Source organism: Ctenocephalides felis, unplaced genomic scaffold, assembly GCF_003426905.1.
Source record: "Ctenocephalides felis isolate EL2017-DRISC unplaced genomic scaffold, ASM342690v1 CF-g0.4_SCAFFOLD_01170, whole genome shotgun sequence".
In the NCBI taxonomy this organism is placed as follows: Eukaryota; Metazoa; Arthropoda; class Insecta; order Siphonaptera; family Pulicidae; genus Ctenocephalides; species Ctenocephalides felis.
In genome coordinates this window covers 5,356,746-5,375,877 of record NW_020537324.1, presented here as the reverse complement: position 1 = coordinate 5,375,877, position 19,132 = coordinate 5,356,746, and the positions used below count along the sequence as shown (strand labels likewise).

At 32.7% G+C, this 19,132-nt stretch overlaps 1 protein-coding gene across 1 annotated transcript in view; it reads right to left on the bottom strand.

Moving 5' to 3' along the window:
* The window catches only part of LOC113366081, a 206,567-nt gene that overhangs the window by 97,474 nt on the left and 89,961 nt on the right, over positions 1-19,132 (bottom strand). Inside the window, exons 7-9 of the mRNA XM_026607635.1 lie at positions 9,128-9,304; positions 4,320-4,504; positions 4,168-4,276 (exon numbers count right to left, since the gene is read on the bottom strand). Coding sequence (XP_026463420.1) covers positions 4,168-4,276; positions 4,320-4,504; positions 9,128-9,304 — 471 coding nt within the window. The remainder of the gene's footprint in view (positions 1-4,167; positions 4,277-4,319; positions 4,505-9,127; positions 9,305-19,132) is intronic.

The following is a 19,132-nucleotide window of genomic DNA, read 5'->3' as shown; positions in this document are numbered from 1 at the left end:
TAAAGTGCATTGCTATTGAAAGTTTGTGCATTTTATTAATACAAAAGTACAAAAATAAAAAAATTGTAACCACAAATGCCGGAAAACTCTCACAGTGTCACCAAAGCTCTAAGTGTATTTTTACCCCTTTTCGGCTTGAGGTAGTATTGTGGGACACCCTGTATATATAATAAATATATTAAAAAAAGCGAAAGTTATTATATTTGTGATTATCTTTTGTTGCAAATATTGATAAAATGAAGAATGCAGAGAAATTTGCATATGATCTTGTCGATGGCTTCTAGTAATAATCAGAGCAGCAATAATAGAGAAATTATAAACAAAACCACAGATATTCCTAGCTCTAAAACCATCTCTAATTTCTATAGCTAGAATGATCCCAAAGAAACAATATTAAATCTTTTTTTTACAAAACAACTCGGGACTTCTACAAAACATTTATTTGTCTACCATTGTTCGCATCTGCATATTGTTTGCAGCAGGAAGCTCTTTCAAGAAGCTACTGGTTGTTATAGACTGCGGTTACATGTTCGGTTCATTGAGTTTTTATTAAATGCAAACTTGAAGAAGAATATGTACTAACTCCCCGATACAGTTTTATGCCTCGATGTGGTTTCGATATTTATTACACGTATCGATCAACTACCGAGCGGACAAAAGGTGCACACTGATGATTTATTGTGAATTAATATAATAAAGAGACTGAACCGAGAAAAAATTCTTGCACTAATTAAAAATTGAGAGCTTGCCATCGCAGAACGACTACCTGTGAGCGCATTTTTTTGAAAATTGGACGCGGTTTTAAATAATCTCGTTTGATTTTTGTTTTGTTTGTCAAACTTGCTGGATGTAAGTGATTTTGTCGGTAATTGAATTTATCTGCTCATTAAGATTCAAACATGCATGGAGGAAATCAGATGATTTACGTTGTCTCAATCGATTCATCAACTACATAATTTATTGAAATGTCAGCTGAAATCAAATTCAGCTATCTGGATAATTAATGCCCAAAGATCTATTCCCAAGGGCATGGTTACTATTCTCTTCGAAATTCAAATTTACAAGCATTTTTATCATACCGAAGTCTACAAAAATTCTCTGCAAGTTTTAGGAAAAAATGATAAGAAAGTGCTTGAAATTTCTAGTAATTGGTACCATCATCAGAAAAAATATGTTTGGTTATTGGTCGATCAACTCGTCTACAACAAATTGTTTTGCATGGAGCTAGTAGGTGGTTGTAGTTCAAACCTCCCTTAATTTTCTCGTATGTGGACAAGAGAGTATTATTACGTACGTGCACATCACTATTATAAACATCTAGAAGTACGTAACATAAAATGATCAAAACCGCGAATATCCGATCCCGGCATTGCACTTCTCTGATGCGGCCAACGTTTGAATTTATTGCCCTAAAGTCTGTTATTACGCGCGATTTGTAATGACAGCATAATTATTTAATTGATATCGATTATTTATTTCGAGAATATCGAACGATATCTCGGACGGAACACGATCACAGAAAGAGAGATTCGACTCGATCGTGATTACTCCTCGGCACAATGAAAATTACTCGGCAATCGAATAAGGTTTTGTACCGGTGTCTATAATATTTATCTCTGCAGCGTGCGCGAATCATAAATTTCGTAATTTGCGAAATATGGCTTTGAATTGGTTTTGTTTGACCCGGCGGACATGTAATTTTATTCGAGAGCCTTATAGTGTCCTTGTTAATAATAGTTAGATTTTTCTGCAAGAACCGGGTAAATGACCACGGCTTAGAAATAAACTAAGCTGATAATTCAGAGCCAGATAATTGAGAAAAAATACTACTTCATGGATAACCCAACTATAAACTTGAATAATCGTTTTTTGCGTGGTTCATTTTTCAGAACATTATTGCATTTTTATAATTAAGCCACTTCTCGTAAGTCTATAATATTTTAAACTATTCGGTTTGACTATCAACTCTTTCACTATGCGGGGTTTCTTCAAAATCGCAAACGAGCAAACCTAAGGTTCTCCTTGTGAGTTTATTGTGGACTTATATTTGCAAAAAGTGGCGTCACATTGGAGTAGATATTCCCACTAATTTGTAACTCGTAAAGTAACTTTAAAATGGTCTGAATTAAAAAACTATTTCAAATTTTCATTAAAATAATTATATTTTTTCCAAAGTGTATGCACTGATTTTAAAGCTAAATTTTACACTTTCAATATACTACGTGAGAACGCGATCCGAACTTTTCTCGTTATTAATTTTAAATCCGACCTGTCAATTTATCAGTTATAATTTATTCGCAATGATATTAATATTAAACACGAAATCGATAATTCTGTCGGTGTCCATAATGTATTCATTCGCTCGGCAATATTTATCGAACGCGCTTATGGGCCCTTCGTACATAATTCATCCGAAAGCAATTCTCATTTTATAGTATTTACTTAACACGATTCTCATTGTCAGAGTATCATACAAAGTATCAACGGCTAACGACATGAACAAACAAAAGGCGAAATGCAACATAACACGATTCAAACCGACCGTGTGATATGCAGAATCGCATTCGGACACGGAAGAATGATTTTGAATGACCGAAATGGAAAAAAATAAGGCTAAATATGTTGCATTAGGATATACTTATGATCTCCAACTGTTTCTTGCAGACTTATGCAATTCGTTTTACATAAAAAATAAAATTGAGTTCGATACCAGAAAAGAACATAGTGCTCCAACTGGGTGCAAGTATAATGCAGAATTTGCGCTAGACATTGTCAAGTCAACTCAGGATTTCACAAAACCAATATATAAAAAATTTCAAAAACCTATTTTAGCATTCTGGAAACTCATTTTAGCAAATGCATAAACATACCAATCGACGTGAATAACTCCAACTTTCCAAAAGTTCCAAAGTCACAAAAAGCTAAGAATATCAAAACCTTAAATTTATTTGTTCTGGCAACATAAATCTATTAATCTTGAGATAGCAAGTAGTTAATTTGTTTTTATTTATCAATGTATTTTATATCTTGATACCCTTTTATAATCCGTCCCTGTTTCATATGGTACGTCTCCCCGACCAGTAATTTACGATCATTGCTACAGCCGCGATAATTAAATATTATCCGTGGTCTTCTTGTTCATCCTGCATTCGCTAGAAGAAGGCCTTACATCTTACCAAAGATTTTTTTCTATATCACATGTTCGCCTCTTCGAAGCACCCAGGTCAAAGGTTGCAAATGTTTCAGTGGACTCCTTATAATCAACGGGGTTCTCGATATGTACAGAGACTTGTCTCTGATTTTTATTTTACTGATGGAGGGCGGAGGATGGAAAAATAATTCATGCTTAGGTGCTTATGGTAAAACAAATTTTTTACCTCGGGATTTGAAAGGAATATTAGATTTTCACACCGCAATATTTTATCATAAAAAAGATAATAAGTAAATATAAAAAAACTTTGTTTACCAGAAGAAATTGTGTAATGGGTTGGCACAATTGGTTTAGATGCTGAGCAGAATTTTATTTTAATCATCTCATAGATTTTTGGTCTCAATATTCAGAAGATACATAAAACATCTTTATCAAACATTTTTATTTCTATTTTTCCTTATAACATTGCCAAACGATTTTTGTGTCCATTACAAATGACCATCTATTCTTCCTATTATTATCAATAAACAATTTCTTACATTCACAGCAATCAATTTTCTATCTACAAAACCAATAGCGTCTTTTATAAATGCTTTCCACGTCCAACGTCACGATTCAAGAAGCATCTGATACAAGCTCACAGCATGTTGAGAGTACGCCTTCTCATTTATTCGTATGATTGTTTGTCCATTCAGTTATTCATTTATGTATTTATTTATAGGCATAGTCCCTCCTCAAGGTTTGTTCTACACATTCTCACGCGTTCTTACTAATGATATTACATGCACTATGAATGGATAAATGTATTTTCTTTAGATCGATTAACAGAGTCAACGACGACGGTACATGGGACATTTGATTTATAAGACTTGGGATTTGAGATGGAACTCGTTTTGCAATTTGTGATGGTCAGGGGTAACACATCACTTGATAGAATGATATATTTGTTTTAATTTGTCACATGCATGTAAGTAAATAATAATAAAACTACTAAAAAAATGATATTTTCCACTAACCTTTCTCGTAACTGATCTGTCGCTCCTGCTGCCTCGCGTTATCTGCTGCAACTTTAAGAAGACCTTGAATGTTCCTCAATAGTGTTTCCGTGGAGCAAGCTCCCTGCTCCTGCATCTTGTGGTACTGCACCAGACATATCTCTGCCTGCAACACTGGACGGTATCGATATATTTCCTGCTCCCGCCGAAGAATAATTTAGGGCTGTCTGTTGGCCTCCGGATTCATCAGAATCTTCATGAGCAGGCGAGGATGATTGTTGTGGACCGACTGAGGAAGGACGTGTTGGCCCAAGAGCTAAAGGCATTGCTGTTTCGTGATCGTCTACGTCACTGAGATCTGAAAAAATAAAGAATAATAGAAATTATTGGAATAGAATTAATAGATATAAGATTTAATTGTATAATTTAATAAATTTAAATATTTTATGGCCTAAATAGCGAATAATTCTTAAGCTTTACTGACGATGAGTGCAATTCATATATAATATTTTCTAGAATATAAATTATCTATTCATTTTCTAAAACTTGTATTCTACCATTTTTAACTTTCCTTAAAAAAACTTAGAAAAATTGGATGCATGTATGTGTGTGTGTGCGTGTGTATGTGCGGATACAAATTTTCATCGACGATTTCGGGAATACGGTTCAACCGATTTGAATGATTCAAAATACTTACGATTCTTATTGATAAGATGACGTGCTGATTAGTTTTTAGCAAAGGCAGGTCCAGCCGTTCCGAAGATACGGGCCAAAAAGTGCCAAAAATGGTAATTCAATTTTAAAGAGAACGGAGCGTCCGATTTGAAAGATTCAAATAACATTTTATTTGTTTTGACGAAATGAAGAACTGATGACATTTTTGGGAAGACAGATCTAGCGGTTTTGGAGGCTAAATTAAAATTAAATTGGCTAAATAATAATGAAGCAAATGTGTGTTTTTTATTCCGCATATATTGAAATTTCATTGAAATTGTGCTAAAGATGACTGACAATAAATAAATTGGTCTTGAGAAAAAAGTTCACGGGTGGTGGTAGCCAATGTATAGATAAAATTACATTTTGAACTTCAATATGTTTTAATTTCGAATGCAGTTATTATAAAATGTATCTCAATGCAAACCAACATTTGTAAATTATAAATATGAATAAGTCATATCTTCTTTTGATTCAATGGCTCACTGTTTTGGGTGTTTTTATTAAGTCCCTTCAGGCAAAATTATAAGGTAATTTCTATGCTAAAAAGAAGTGTCCAAAAAATCAATGGTCTCGATTCATATGGCATATTGTTGAAGAACAGTCAGCCGTAAAATCATACCCTCGGACGAGTAACTAAAAAGCAAAAAAATCGCCCTCCTCTGCCTGTGATATCTCGCGATATAATCTCCAGAAATTCTACAAACGTCCATTATCCGGCAATTTCGCGTATATGCGTACGCTCATAATCGCACGTCGCGTTCAGCTTTTTATAGTCGTTTTGTTATTTTATTATTAAACGTTTTCATTTTTTTCTCCCCTTAACTAATAATAAAAATCCGAGTAAAGTCAGCGAGTTGCGCATTGTTGTTGTTTCGTCTTTATCGATTGCCGTGTATCGCGATTGATTCGTCTCTCTCTTTTCTTGATCTGTTTCAAAGTCTCGATCGGATTCGCGTGATTTGCGCTCATAACGCGGCAACGAGATATTTTCGAACGACGAAACGTTTAGGCTCCGAAGGGGATTAACTGCACTTCTCAATTGTTATTGTTTGAGACGACTGCGAATTGATACTTTGGGCTAATTTATACCTGATACATAGAAATATTGAACAGGTGATATTCTCGAGTTATTAAGTAGCTCAAATTATCAATAAACTTGTGGATTTTAACCACGTATCTCATGGATCTAACCTTGTACCAGTTAGAGCCACTACGAATTTCAATGACAAAACTGAAATTAAGATCAAAATTATGGATTTGATCAACAAGGACCATAATTTTCACACCGTATACCAGGAATTAGATGATAGTTCTAAAGTAACCTCAAACAGGCAAATGGAAATCTATTCTTCAGCGAATGAGTCAAAAGTAACAAGAATTTTTGGAAGTAACTGATGATGATGTAAATCTTGAAATTTGGACATTAGATCAAATAAAACTAATAAACTAACAAATTTAGATACAGATGTCGAGTGTAATAAAGAATTTCAAAATGATGATTTTACTGAATATACAACTTTTCCAGTTCCAGGTTCTAATATTATCTTGGATAAAATTTATGATTTTTTACATATCTACTCTTACTTTCTGTCTGCCTAAAATTTATCAAGATATTGATTTTATACCAAACTCTGCATGTATAGGTATATATGTTGTGAAGAATCAATTTTTCTATAATAATATCCATTTTTTTCAAATTTTTTCTATTAAAATATCACTTTTTTGGAAAATGCCATACAACAATTAAGCAATTGTACTGCTTAAAGTTCTGCGAGCAAGGTACACTAGATGACTCTGTACTTAGTTCATTTTGGATGGATAGAAAAGAAATTCAAGAATGCTGTTTGCTCGAAAATTTTCTATTACTTATTTATATTTATTCACAAGCAAGTCATAATCAATAGTAAATATAATCTCAGGTTCTTGTCAGAATTATTCATAATAAATATCTAAAGTAAAGTTATTTTATAATATACGTAGTTGCTGCATACTATTCTATTTTGAAATAAAAACATTTGAATATTAAATATAGTGTTTCTCCTCAAGTTCTTCGTCGTGGTCTCCAGTCAAGCCCAAATATGATACGTAAACTTTAAATTTCTAGTGTATTTTCTAGAAATCAGATGATAGTAACTCTTCGTCCGCAAATAATTACAAATACATAATCATCACAATCCATACTATTCCGATCTTTAAAATATTTACAATTCAATGTATCAACACAAAATTCCAGTTTTCAAATTCGTTTTTTTTATATATAAGACTTATAAGACATTATCCATAACCTGAACTTAGAATACAATTCCAATCATTAAATTTTTTATACCGCTTGTATTACTCGATATAAATATCTTTTAATCTCGGATAAACATGAAATTATGCAAATTTTGAGAACTGCTTTTAATGGTATTCTAAAGAACCACCATTTTCTGACCGGAGGAAACGCGCGTCGAACGTCTGTGGACCATCCCAGAAAAAAATGCCGAAAATCCGGAGTATGGCATTAGCTCCGCACGGCACCGTAATTTCGATCGCGTTTTTGATTCAGCTCGGAGCACGCACGCTAACCGAAAATGCATTGAAAAAACACACGGACTTTGGTCGGAACAATGATACATTTATCCAATAAATGGTCATTATATCGAGACGTGTCATTTATAAAATATACAGATCTTCCATTCGTTGATGGAGCTGATCGATGGCCAATCATAACAACTGGAGGATGATTGGAGATGCCTTCAAATCAGTTTTTTGATAGGAATCATTTATATAAATTTGAGCCAATGGTAAGAGAATGGAATGATTTTATTAGAAATTAGGCGTAATATGCCAGAAGCGATACTTCAATTATTGTAAAACACACTGACTTCGGTTGTTCTCCATATCGAATGTTAGTCCCTCTCGATTCGTCCACGGTTTAATCCCTCAATTACATCGAACAGGAAACATCTGATTCGCTTTATGCAACTTATTATTATGCCTGTTTTCTTCGTATACAACTGTACAACTTAAGTTGTTTCCACTCCATTCAATAGAGGAAAAAATGATAAACGTGTTCGCGAAACGTATTGTGCTACACCTACGTGGTTATTACAGGCAGAGGCTCGCATTGTAGAACTGTTTTTGCCGCTTATTTATGAAGAAGAAGTGATTTTGCGGTAGAATTTGGGGTTGGGTGTAATTATTTATTTTTAAAGGAAACTAAGATTTACAAAAGTTTGAATTGGTTTCCTTAAGCAGTTAGTAAAAATGCTTTTGAAAAGCTTGAATTATTAAAATTAGCTAATGGCTAATGGCTTAGCACGTAGCCCTCATTGGGTACAGCTTAAGAATTATTCGCTATTTAGGCCATAAAATATTTGAATTTATTAAATTATCCAATTAAATCTTCTATCTATTAATCCTAAGTCTATTTATCTCAGTTGAGAAAACTATCTGCACTTGTTAAAGCCGCTCATGAAAGATAAAATTACACACCTCGTTGTGCGAAAGCGGAATCCTCATGGAACGAGAAAATCCGCAACAGCAAAAACAGACAATTTTGAAAATAGACGCACGATTATCATCGCATATTCCATTTTGCATCAGATCTATCCTATAGTTTTATTTATAAAAAATACTCATTCATTTCCTATATTTATGACTCGATGATAAGCGAGAATGCAATATTTCTTAAGTCATAAGCGAGATTTCTAGTAATGAAAACGTATGGAGTGCTTTTGAAACTGGTTAGGTCGATTTGGAGTTAGATTGTTCGTTCATTAATCATTTTATCACGTATTTATGTGAGAATTTGATTAATAGATTGTTTGTCAACGCTGGCGATGTTTTTAAAATTGTGGACCTTCTAATGGATAATGATATACAAGCCGTGATAATTTATTTAGAGTAAAATTATGAATTATGAGCATATTATAAATCAAGATTTAAACATAGTCGACAAATCATTTTGAATTAAGTTTTTAGATAAATTATTTTAAATATAATATTATGCAATAAGGTGATATAATTATAGTTATTATTAATGGGTCATAATTATTTTTCAATTAAAGCTTAATATTATTTTCACCATATAATTTTTATATATTTTAGCCATATTGCGAATTTGGGCTGGGTGTTGGTAAACAAAATTTAGCCCTCATAAAAAATAATATTTAACCACGATTAGTTTCTACTAGGGTTACATGAATATAGCAAAGAGGTGTTTAATATGAGAGAAATAAAATAGTTTAACAAAACTATTTTTTATTATAAATGTTCTTACCTTCTTCTTTTTCTACGTGGTCTTCGTTATCACTCTGGTCAATATCACTAGTGTCTCCTAAACGATCACCATCAGGAACAGAAGGTCCAGGAGAACATCCTCCGTCACTGCGGTCACTTGCTCCACCGCCGCCACCTTTTGATAAATTTAATACTGGACTGTGTCCATTCGAAGATCCTGAAAAAAAAAATTGAGAAATTGATTATTAGAATTGATAATTTAACTATTCATTAATAGTGTAGTATCAAGTATCAAAAATCACAAGAGAACAAAGTTAATAATAAGTTTCAAGTTGACGTGGAGTAAAGCTAGTGAATATTAACAATTATCTTGTACAATGTTTCAAAAATCTGTTATTAACAGTAGTCCAATGTATTTTTGTTACTTATTAATTTACACTATTTTTTGATAACTATTGCATAAATAAATAATTAATTTTTTTAACTTACCATCATAATACTCTCCATTTTGCGAACTCAAATCTCTTGGTTTATGATCAAGTGCAAGTGCTCTGTCCATATCTCCACGCTCTTCACGTAATCTAGAACAAAATATTAAAAAATCATAAATAATAGTATTCAAAGTATTTTAAGCATATATATTTATATTTGTACAGTTGTCCATAAAAATTCTTGCATAATTATCAAAATTAGAATATTGTTAAAAACATTCTAAATAAAATTATCCTTAATCTTTGATGCGATTACATGAGGATTCACGATTTTGCCTTCCAATTTTCATTTACCCTGGTGTAGCTACGGAAGTATGAAGTACTTTTAGCAATAAATAGTAATAACTTCCTTTTCTACTTCTGCTTTTAACTCCGAACCTTGAGGCTATTTAATAATTCCCATTATTACAGACAGTTCTATCTACTCAGTATGCATAAGAGATGAAATAAAGAGGAATTTATGCAAGCAGTCAGCGGTTCGGCTCGCGTATAATAAAAATGTTAATATTGTACGGTTATTCCTTTTTGAATTTCACTTCTTTAATGACTAAATGCTTTTAGTGGGTAACCATCTTTTACACCCCACACCTGATAGCTCGAAAACCTACCCTCGAATGCTAGATTACAACATTATATTCGTGTAATTCGAATGAATTACTGCGAGGAAAAAATACAGTGGAGGATAATGGACATTTTTTGGTACATCTTCGACAAAGAATTTGAATAGTAACGTAAGCGATATGATTTTCTAAGTCTCTGAGCTGAGATGGTGACTCTTATTCGAGAGTTTAATTAACTGAAAAAACTTTTAATTGAAAACAATTTTTTGTCCTTAATTTGCAGATGTAAACCACCTAACTAGTAGCACCTTTGGCTAATTCATGTTCTTTTTTGTTTCTTAAAACTTCTACATGACCCTTTACCAATCCCTTCCTTTGCTTTGATGATTCTCAAATCTGACCACCTATCATATTATAGATTATATTACTATAATACCTTTCTGTGACAATTAAGCAACATTTATCCATCTATCTTTTTACCAAACCGGTTATTAAATACGAAGTTACCATCCCGAGTTCGCATTATGCGAATTTGTTTTCTGGGAAAAGCGAAGATTGTTCCGAGGAAGTTGGGAGTCGGTCCCTAAGATTGTGTTGAATATTTAAAATCCTAAGAGTGGCCGTTTTATAGTAATGCATCATGTAGCAGACACCGCACCGGTGTGCAAAATGTGATGTAATTTTGCTTAATAAGATTTATGCCCTGCACGTTCCTGCTTACAACGAGGATATTTACTGTTTTATTAATAATAAGGAAAGTACTTTGGAAAAATGTGTGGTATTTAATTGTGGTATATCATATTGATAATCACAATATAATAGGTTGCTTATAGTTCTATAGTTTCAGTGAAAAAAGTTACTAATTAGTAACTAATATTTATACTATTCTGAAATGGAACATCGGTTTGCAAATGTAAATTTACGACTAGAGCATTATAATTTTTTTACAATCAAATTATATCATCATTTTATATAATCTTTAACTAACTTTTTTTGACATACTTCCAAATTACCATATCCTGACTAATTGTATCATACAAATTAACTATTTTAGTGATACCATTTCACTAATCAAATCTCACAGATTGGGTTTGGATCATAAAACTTTACGATTTAACACTAAATCAACACAAGTGTTGCAAGAAAACTGATTTTCGCACACAATTACAGAGTAGGCTGGTTCGGTGCAAAATCATTCAAATTTAGATATTTAATTCAATTACCAATGATTTTGCATTGAAACTATGTTATGTATAAAACAACTAATAGTTATGTTATATATGTAAATTATAAAAATCGCTAAAAAATTCAAAGTGATGCATATCTTTGCATTTCTGAAAAGTTTAGCAAACCTTAAAAAAATGGATCTGTGTTTGTTCGAATACAATTTTTAGTCCAAGATTTCGGGAGCATGGATCAACCGATTTGAACAATTAAAAAAAACATTCGCTTTGTATTGACGGGGATACGTGGTGATTAGTTTCTGACAAGGACCAACTGTCCAATCCATTTCTGAAATACCCAGCAAAAAGTGCAAAAAATAGCAGTTTTTGAGAGAACGGATCAACCGATTTGAATGATTCAAAAAACATTCAATTTGTATTGACGAGCTAATTAGTTGTTGTCATTGCTTAGCTTTTTAGAAGGCAACCCAACAGTTGGATTAATTTTATGAATTTGATTTTTCCAACAGTAATGTTCATTTGTTTATGAACGTAGAAAAAGTTATAGTAATCGCAAAAAAATCCAAAATGATGCATATCTTTGCATTTCAAAGTCTTCTGAAAATTTTAGCATGCCTTAAAAAAATATCTATGAGTGTTCTAATACAATTTTAGTCCACGATTTTGGGAGCATGGATCAACCGATTTAAACATTTCCAGAAAAATATTCGATTTGTATTGACGGGGAGAGGTGCCGATTAGTTTTTAGCAAGGAGCGTCTGACCAGCCGTTTCGGAGATACGCAGCAAAATTTGCGAAGAATATCAGTTTTTGAGAGATCAACCGATTTGAATGATTCAAAAAACATTTAGTTCGTATTGACGAGACTACAAACTGCTGCAACTGCTTAGCTTTTTAGAAGGCGACACAATTACCTTAATTCTATGAATTTGAGTTTTCCAATAGTGATTATGTTTTCTTTTTCAAATAAAATAAACTATAATTTATTTCGATAACAAATACGATTCTATTCCTTATTTCCTCGCATGCATTATTATTTAAATTTCCCCAGTCTTCGGGAACCGCTATTAAGAAAACAATAGTGTAGCATGTGATGAAAGAACAGACTGTCGGCTAATTAAGCCGTCGCTTCGTGATTAGACCGGCTAAACAGTCGTTTAAATTCGCACACGTTCATCGCAATTGCTCCGCGTTTCCGCGTTAACGACCGAGAGGTGCTAGGAGATGAAGTTGGGAGATCTTTTAATAGAAACCCTGGGTAAAACTAATAAATTTGGGAAAAATAGTTTTTGGAAAAAATATTAGAATATATAATAGTCACTACTATAACTCATATACAAATTTTGATTAAAAATGCTGCATCTATAGATGCAGTCTGATGCACCCATAGAAAATGTAATTGCAATTACCAAAAGCTTGTTAAAAACCTTCAATTTATTACTAAAAAAAATCATCAAACATAATACCTTATTTTCCAATTCGAGCAATACTATATTTTAATGTCAAATAATTTTTTAAAAAATGCTCAGTATATATACAATTATTCTCTTTCTATTCTATTTTATATCAGATATCATATAAATCCGATCCAATGTTTTACATTTGCCAGTGTGATGTTGACACCCTGTGGATTTAATTGGAGTCGGGTTGCAGAAACGATTCTGCATTGTCGTCCTAAATGAATCCCATAATCATAAAGTGTTAACTGAAAACCCTTATCCTTTGAAATAAGGCACAATTCTAAACCTGTTTATAGATGGACCCTTTAAGATAACGGAAATAATAATTCGGATCATTTGATTCTGTTCCGAGATTGGCAGAATATGCTGAACCGATAAATAGATAGAAGATAGATTTTAAATTTACTTCCGATTTGAATAGATATATTTTGACCGTATTACATGATATATTTTTCTTGTGCTTTTTAGAACAGGTATCAGAATTTAAGTCATATGAACTGTTGTGGTTATGCATATCAACTACACGGCTTCTCAAGGCAACCAAGTGATTGGCTTATCTATATCTTTAATGGGGCCTATTTTTTTTGATTAGGGGGAAGTCCCGTAATGCCGGACGGCACTTAAAGCCGGACACTCTATTTCACAACCCGTATTATTTAAGCGAGTATAAATCTCTTTATTTCCAAATACAATTGAAAGGGGCGCGGGGAATGCTAACGGTCATTACATACCTCCATTTTCGTATTTTCTAATCAAAGAATGAAATCTTATAATGAATACTCCAGCTGAGAGCATCGATGTGGCCCAGCCAAAAAGGTGGATAATTAGTGATTTTTTTTGCAATATCTAAGAATATCCATCAAACACAAATGTGCAGATATTCCAGAGTGTGGAGATGACTACATATGTGTTCAATTATGGTTATTTTGAATTGTCCGGTACTAGGTGCCACTTCGTAAAATCACATTTTTTGTTACCAAAGTTTGATTGATAGTATTAATTATGGTTTAGCAAAGATTGCGTTTTTGTTAATTTAGTTTAATTTCTAACTTTGTTATCTAACATAAGTAATAATTTAATAAATATTTTGTAAAATATTTTTTGATTTATTTATAAATAACCTTAGGTGTCCGCACTCGGGGACTTTTCACTATATTTATTTGATCACCTATCTACATAAGATATAAAATCAATTGAGTATGATCAATGTGTGTCTATGGGCCTGCATTAGTCTCAATTAGAAAATCACTCAATGAAGTAATAAAAAATTAGACACACTCTTCAAGTACAGTTTCTAAGATTTTCTCCAAAATTTAGTCAAATTTGTAAGAGGAATACCATTTATAGAGTGTTGAACGCTTTTCTCCACTTGCTCAATTATTGAAAATATTTTTTATGAATATTAAATTCACCCAATTCAATTATAAACACCGCATTTCAATTTCTCTAAAATATTAATGCAATTTGCCAAAGCAAGCCGCATTTCCAAAAACTTTTATATATTTCCGTGCATAAACGATAAGACTTGATACAATAGACCGCCCACTGTACATAATCATTTAATGGGGCATAAAAACAAATCTTCGGTGTTCAAATGAGATCCGAGACAAATTAAAAATACGCAGACATGAAAAAGCATTAGCCGCGCGGGACATCTCGGTGCCCGCGTTGAAATCATACCTCGGGGATTAAAGAATAAAAAATCGTATAATGATACCGAACATCAGACTCCATACAATAAGTTCTTGAGCAAATAAAGCGTCAACCGAGGTGGACATCTTACCTCAGGGGAAAAAGGTGTTTTTTTTAATGTTTTATTTTTTAATTCAAATTGTTTCCGCATTTTTTACTACCCCAAAGAACAGTTACCGATGTGCATTCATTTAGACGCGCACGATGGAATGTTGTAAATCACATGCGTTGTTAAAAATTCAATGAATGTGGAAATACAACGAACGATTCGTGTGCGGGACGGTGATTAAATTTTAATTAAATAAAAAAAAACTTTTTGAAGAAGAAATTTATATCGTCGCTAAAAAATCCGAGTTGTTAATTATATGCTTTCTCGACGATTCAGGCAATCTGAATCGTTTGAGATCAATATTGAAAAAAATAGTTGCAGGCAAAATTTGATTTTGGTCGACATTTTCTCAAAAACGGTTGCACCGATTTCAAAAATTTGAAAGGCATTTGATAAAATTTGATAAAGATCGTATCGATGATCGAAGGAACCCGTTTCTGTTGAATTATTCAAACTTTTCGTCCACATTTTCGCCAAAACTTGTAAACTGATTTTAAATGTTCAAAATCAAATCAAAGGATATCAAGATATACTAGACTGTTCCCTCCTAATTAAATATTATAATTTTTTTGCGATTCTCATGAAACTCACTCTGGTGAGTTCTCAGGCAGAATGCCATCTACTCCTAGTATATTAATCAATATATCTAATAAAACAATTATACTATAACTGCAGCTTTATATTTCTTCATTCAAAACTATTATTTTGCACATATAAACTTTGTTTTTACATTTAGATACTTTATTGATATGATATACAATGCGTCAAATCTATTATTTCCAGAAATTAGTTTCAACTAAGATGTGCACTGTGCACTTGAGAAATACTACAAGAAATCGAATTGCAGGTATTTAATTAATTACCCAATGATTCAATTACCCATAGTCCCTCTCTGATTTGCACTTTCTTCTACTCCTGCCTAATTCGGGGTCATTAGCAAAACTCGGGGATTTTTTATTCGTGTTTTCTGTTCGCTTTCCCATTCCAAAAACTCTGATTTTCGTCATTCTATCCTACTCCTACACATGCAATTGCTTGACTTCAAATGAAAGACAAATAAAGAATGCAAATTTTTACTGTTATTAAGAAATTACCGTACAGCAAAGATTGTATCACTGTAATGTTTGCCAACTTAATTGTGATGAAAGCTGTTACAAATTAGAACAAGTTGCCCTTGGGCGGGGAACCATTATATATAAATAATATTTTTTTGAATATTAATAGCTATGAAGTACTTTTTATCAAGCCCAATTTTTTTCCCCCTGATGAGTCAATTTCAATTCCATTCTATTTGAATGATTAACATACGCGTATCGTTCTTTATCGGTGTTAAAGTAGATTCTGGCTTTATAAAAGAGATTACTAAAACATCCACTGGCCACTTTATATTCTGACAAAGTGACGAATTGCCCTAAATTCAATTCAAAACCCCGGATCCATCAATGTGGTTGAACCCGGGATTACAATTTATCCGGGCACTTTATTTTCGAAAATACAATTGGACAAAGCTAACTAAATTGCGAATTGTATACGATAATAGAAAAGCGGGGAAAAAGATACAGGACATATATTAATTGTAAATTATTCACCAACAAGGATAAAAATCATTGATCAGTCATACTGAACCTGGTTATATAATTTCATTAAAATCGATCAAGCCGTTTTGGAGGAGTATTACGTATATATATATAATATATATATATAGATAATATATATTATATATATAGATATATCTGTATGTGTATGTATTTATATAACTTATAATTGCTAAGTTAAGCATAGTCAGAAATGGATTTATGCAGCGTATACCCATGCTATATAATTTCGTGGAACGTTATTATTTCTGTTGCTATATTAATTACAATCATTGCCATTACATGATGCTCTTGGCATATTCTTGATTGAGTTTTGAAGGCGAAATGTCAGAATCGCATTGCAATCGATGCTCAACTGCGACGCTAAATGTAAACTTGACGGTTTTGATAGAAAGGGGATCACACTCCAGGAGGAACAGCAAAATATGAAATTTGGTAATAAATATCTCATTAAATCTAGAAAAAAATTAGGCCAAACTAAAGTATAACTCCTACAGATGTGCCAATAATTATTATCTCATATTTTCATTTTGGAGTACAAATAACAAAAACTTTACATTTACCATAACATTTACCTTCAATATATCGATTTCCGATACCGACTTCAGCACAAACACTGATACAATCGTATTTTAGGTATTTTGCATTGTGAGTCAACAGTAAAGGGTTCTCAAGTTCCACTTAGCGTAAGATTAATTCAATTCGTACAGATTCCCCCAAATAAGTAGCCCGCTCTTCAGCCGAAGCCAGACAAATCCGGCAACGGGAGCCCCATGGGGCAGTCAATTTTCTGCCCGCCTTTACCAGCAATACATCATTCGGAGAACTTATGTATGCACACGGATTCGACAGCAGTTATTGATTGTGTTCCTATTGTGATTTGAATTTTGGGTAAAATGTTGAAAGAAAAACTCCTAAACTAAATTAATTTTTATAAAAAATTGTAAGGACCCTCGGTAATAGAATTAAAAATGTATTATGATTGATCAATGTTTATCAAACTATAGATACAAACTATCCAACTACTATGGCATAAATAATTTTTTTTCAAGTATAGAAATCACACCAGTAAAGGATTTTCTACTCATGATTAGGGCAGGTCCATGTACCACATTTTCCAAGTTTTCTTAAGGCACAAATGTTTAGAACTGGGCTTAGTAACTGATGAAGCAGCATGATCCTCAATTCGACAAATGTGTACTGCTTCATCAATTGTTCTTGAACTTCAACTTTTGATACATTAAACATTCTCTAAAACTAGAATAACTAGAAATGCTATAGTCACTAAGCTTTTTGAGACATCAATTCCAAGAAGACTGAAGAAGAAGCTCCCCAATGATAATATTGAAGACTACCATATTAGTTGCCATATATTAATTAGTCAATTATTAAATTCAGATTCTTATTTTATTTCTGCTTAAGAGTCCACCTCCGTCTATATGCACTCTGTAACCAGATCCCGCCAATATTCATAATTCATCCTATTACGACACTTCTTCATTAGAGCTTCGTCATAATTATATGATGGTAAATTAGGATGTACGTACATGTTTTAATTTAAATTCTTCGTTGATCTCTTTTTGCTCTGGTACAGTGAAACACGATATTTTAATGGCAAGAGCACAAGTGAATTTCCACACTTCGAGTCAGTTCTCATTTCTTTTACACCGACAATTAAGAGTCGAAAAAATTAACGAATGCAAATCGCATTAGAGAATTCCTGAGTAGAAGTGTCGCTGGTAATTATTTCGAATGGGGCTGTGGATTTATCTGATTAAAATATATTTGGTTGAGACATTAGAAAAAATGGAAAAAATAAGTTTTGACTTCAATTACTGTGTCGCTGATAAAACTCACAAATTTAGCCACTGAAGTATCTATTATTATTCGCTCACAATTGAATATTGCGGGTCGCCGAGAGCTATTCGCCGTCTTCATATCATATTATCAAATTCATAATTAAATCACGCCATATTGAAACATTGTTTGCTCCTGAACAAACACAAACATTCTTGCATACATAATACACACATCGACAAGTTCGAATAACAAACAAATATGTACCCCCAACGTTAAGATTCAATATGTAACCGTCTTAGAACACCCTCCAATGCGTTTCATTATTATCCCATTTGTATTTGTATTTACTCGAAATGTACCTCCTGGAAGCATCAAGATTACATTTAGCATAAAATATAATTTGAATAAAATTAAGTAACACGTTGGAGAATTTTGCAGAAAGTTCACTGGGTTAATTGAATGCCCAAATCGGAAAAAATAATTCCATTTTTATTTAATATAAAACCTCAAGAAAAAAAAGCTTTAAATGCACATACTTTCCAAACTGCATGAAATAGATACTTTCTGATTTTTAAATGATGATAAATATATATAGAGTAGAAGCCCACCAGGTCAGAATGCCCGATAGTCCGGCATTTTTTCGTAATTTTTTTTTCAAAAATGTCTAGCAAATAAAAATTACTAGAGGGCTAGCTAGAAGAACTTTTTCGGGGAGGTTCCTAATTATTCGGCAGGATTCGATAGTATTTGGTAATTGTTGTGTCCTGGTTTATGACCAAAGTATGTTCTACAAAACACATAGCCCCTATGAAGAATTCGGCCTTTTTAAAGTTAGTTGTTAGTATTATATATTTTATTATCCCTGGCTTCAATTTGATACAACTTTCTAATCCCTTAATAACCAATACCTATATCCAATAACACCACTACCACCACCAACAAAATCTTTAAATCATCAAAAACAAACGAAAACATCTTATAATCACTCTTGACTTCACAATCGAATGCACACATCGGTCGGCGGGTAACTTTCCAAAGAAACAAAAGCTCTGGAAGCGCGGGTAAAAAGCTTTAAGCCCAACTCTTTCCCTAAACCAATTTCTTCGTAAACCATATAATAAATTGTATTCCGATTCATTTATCCGGCCGCCATG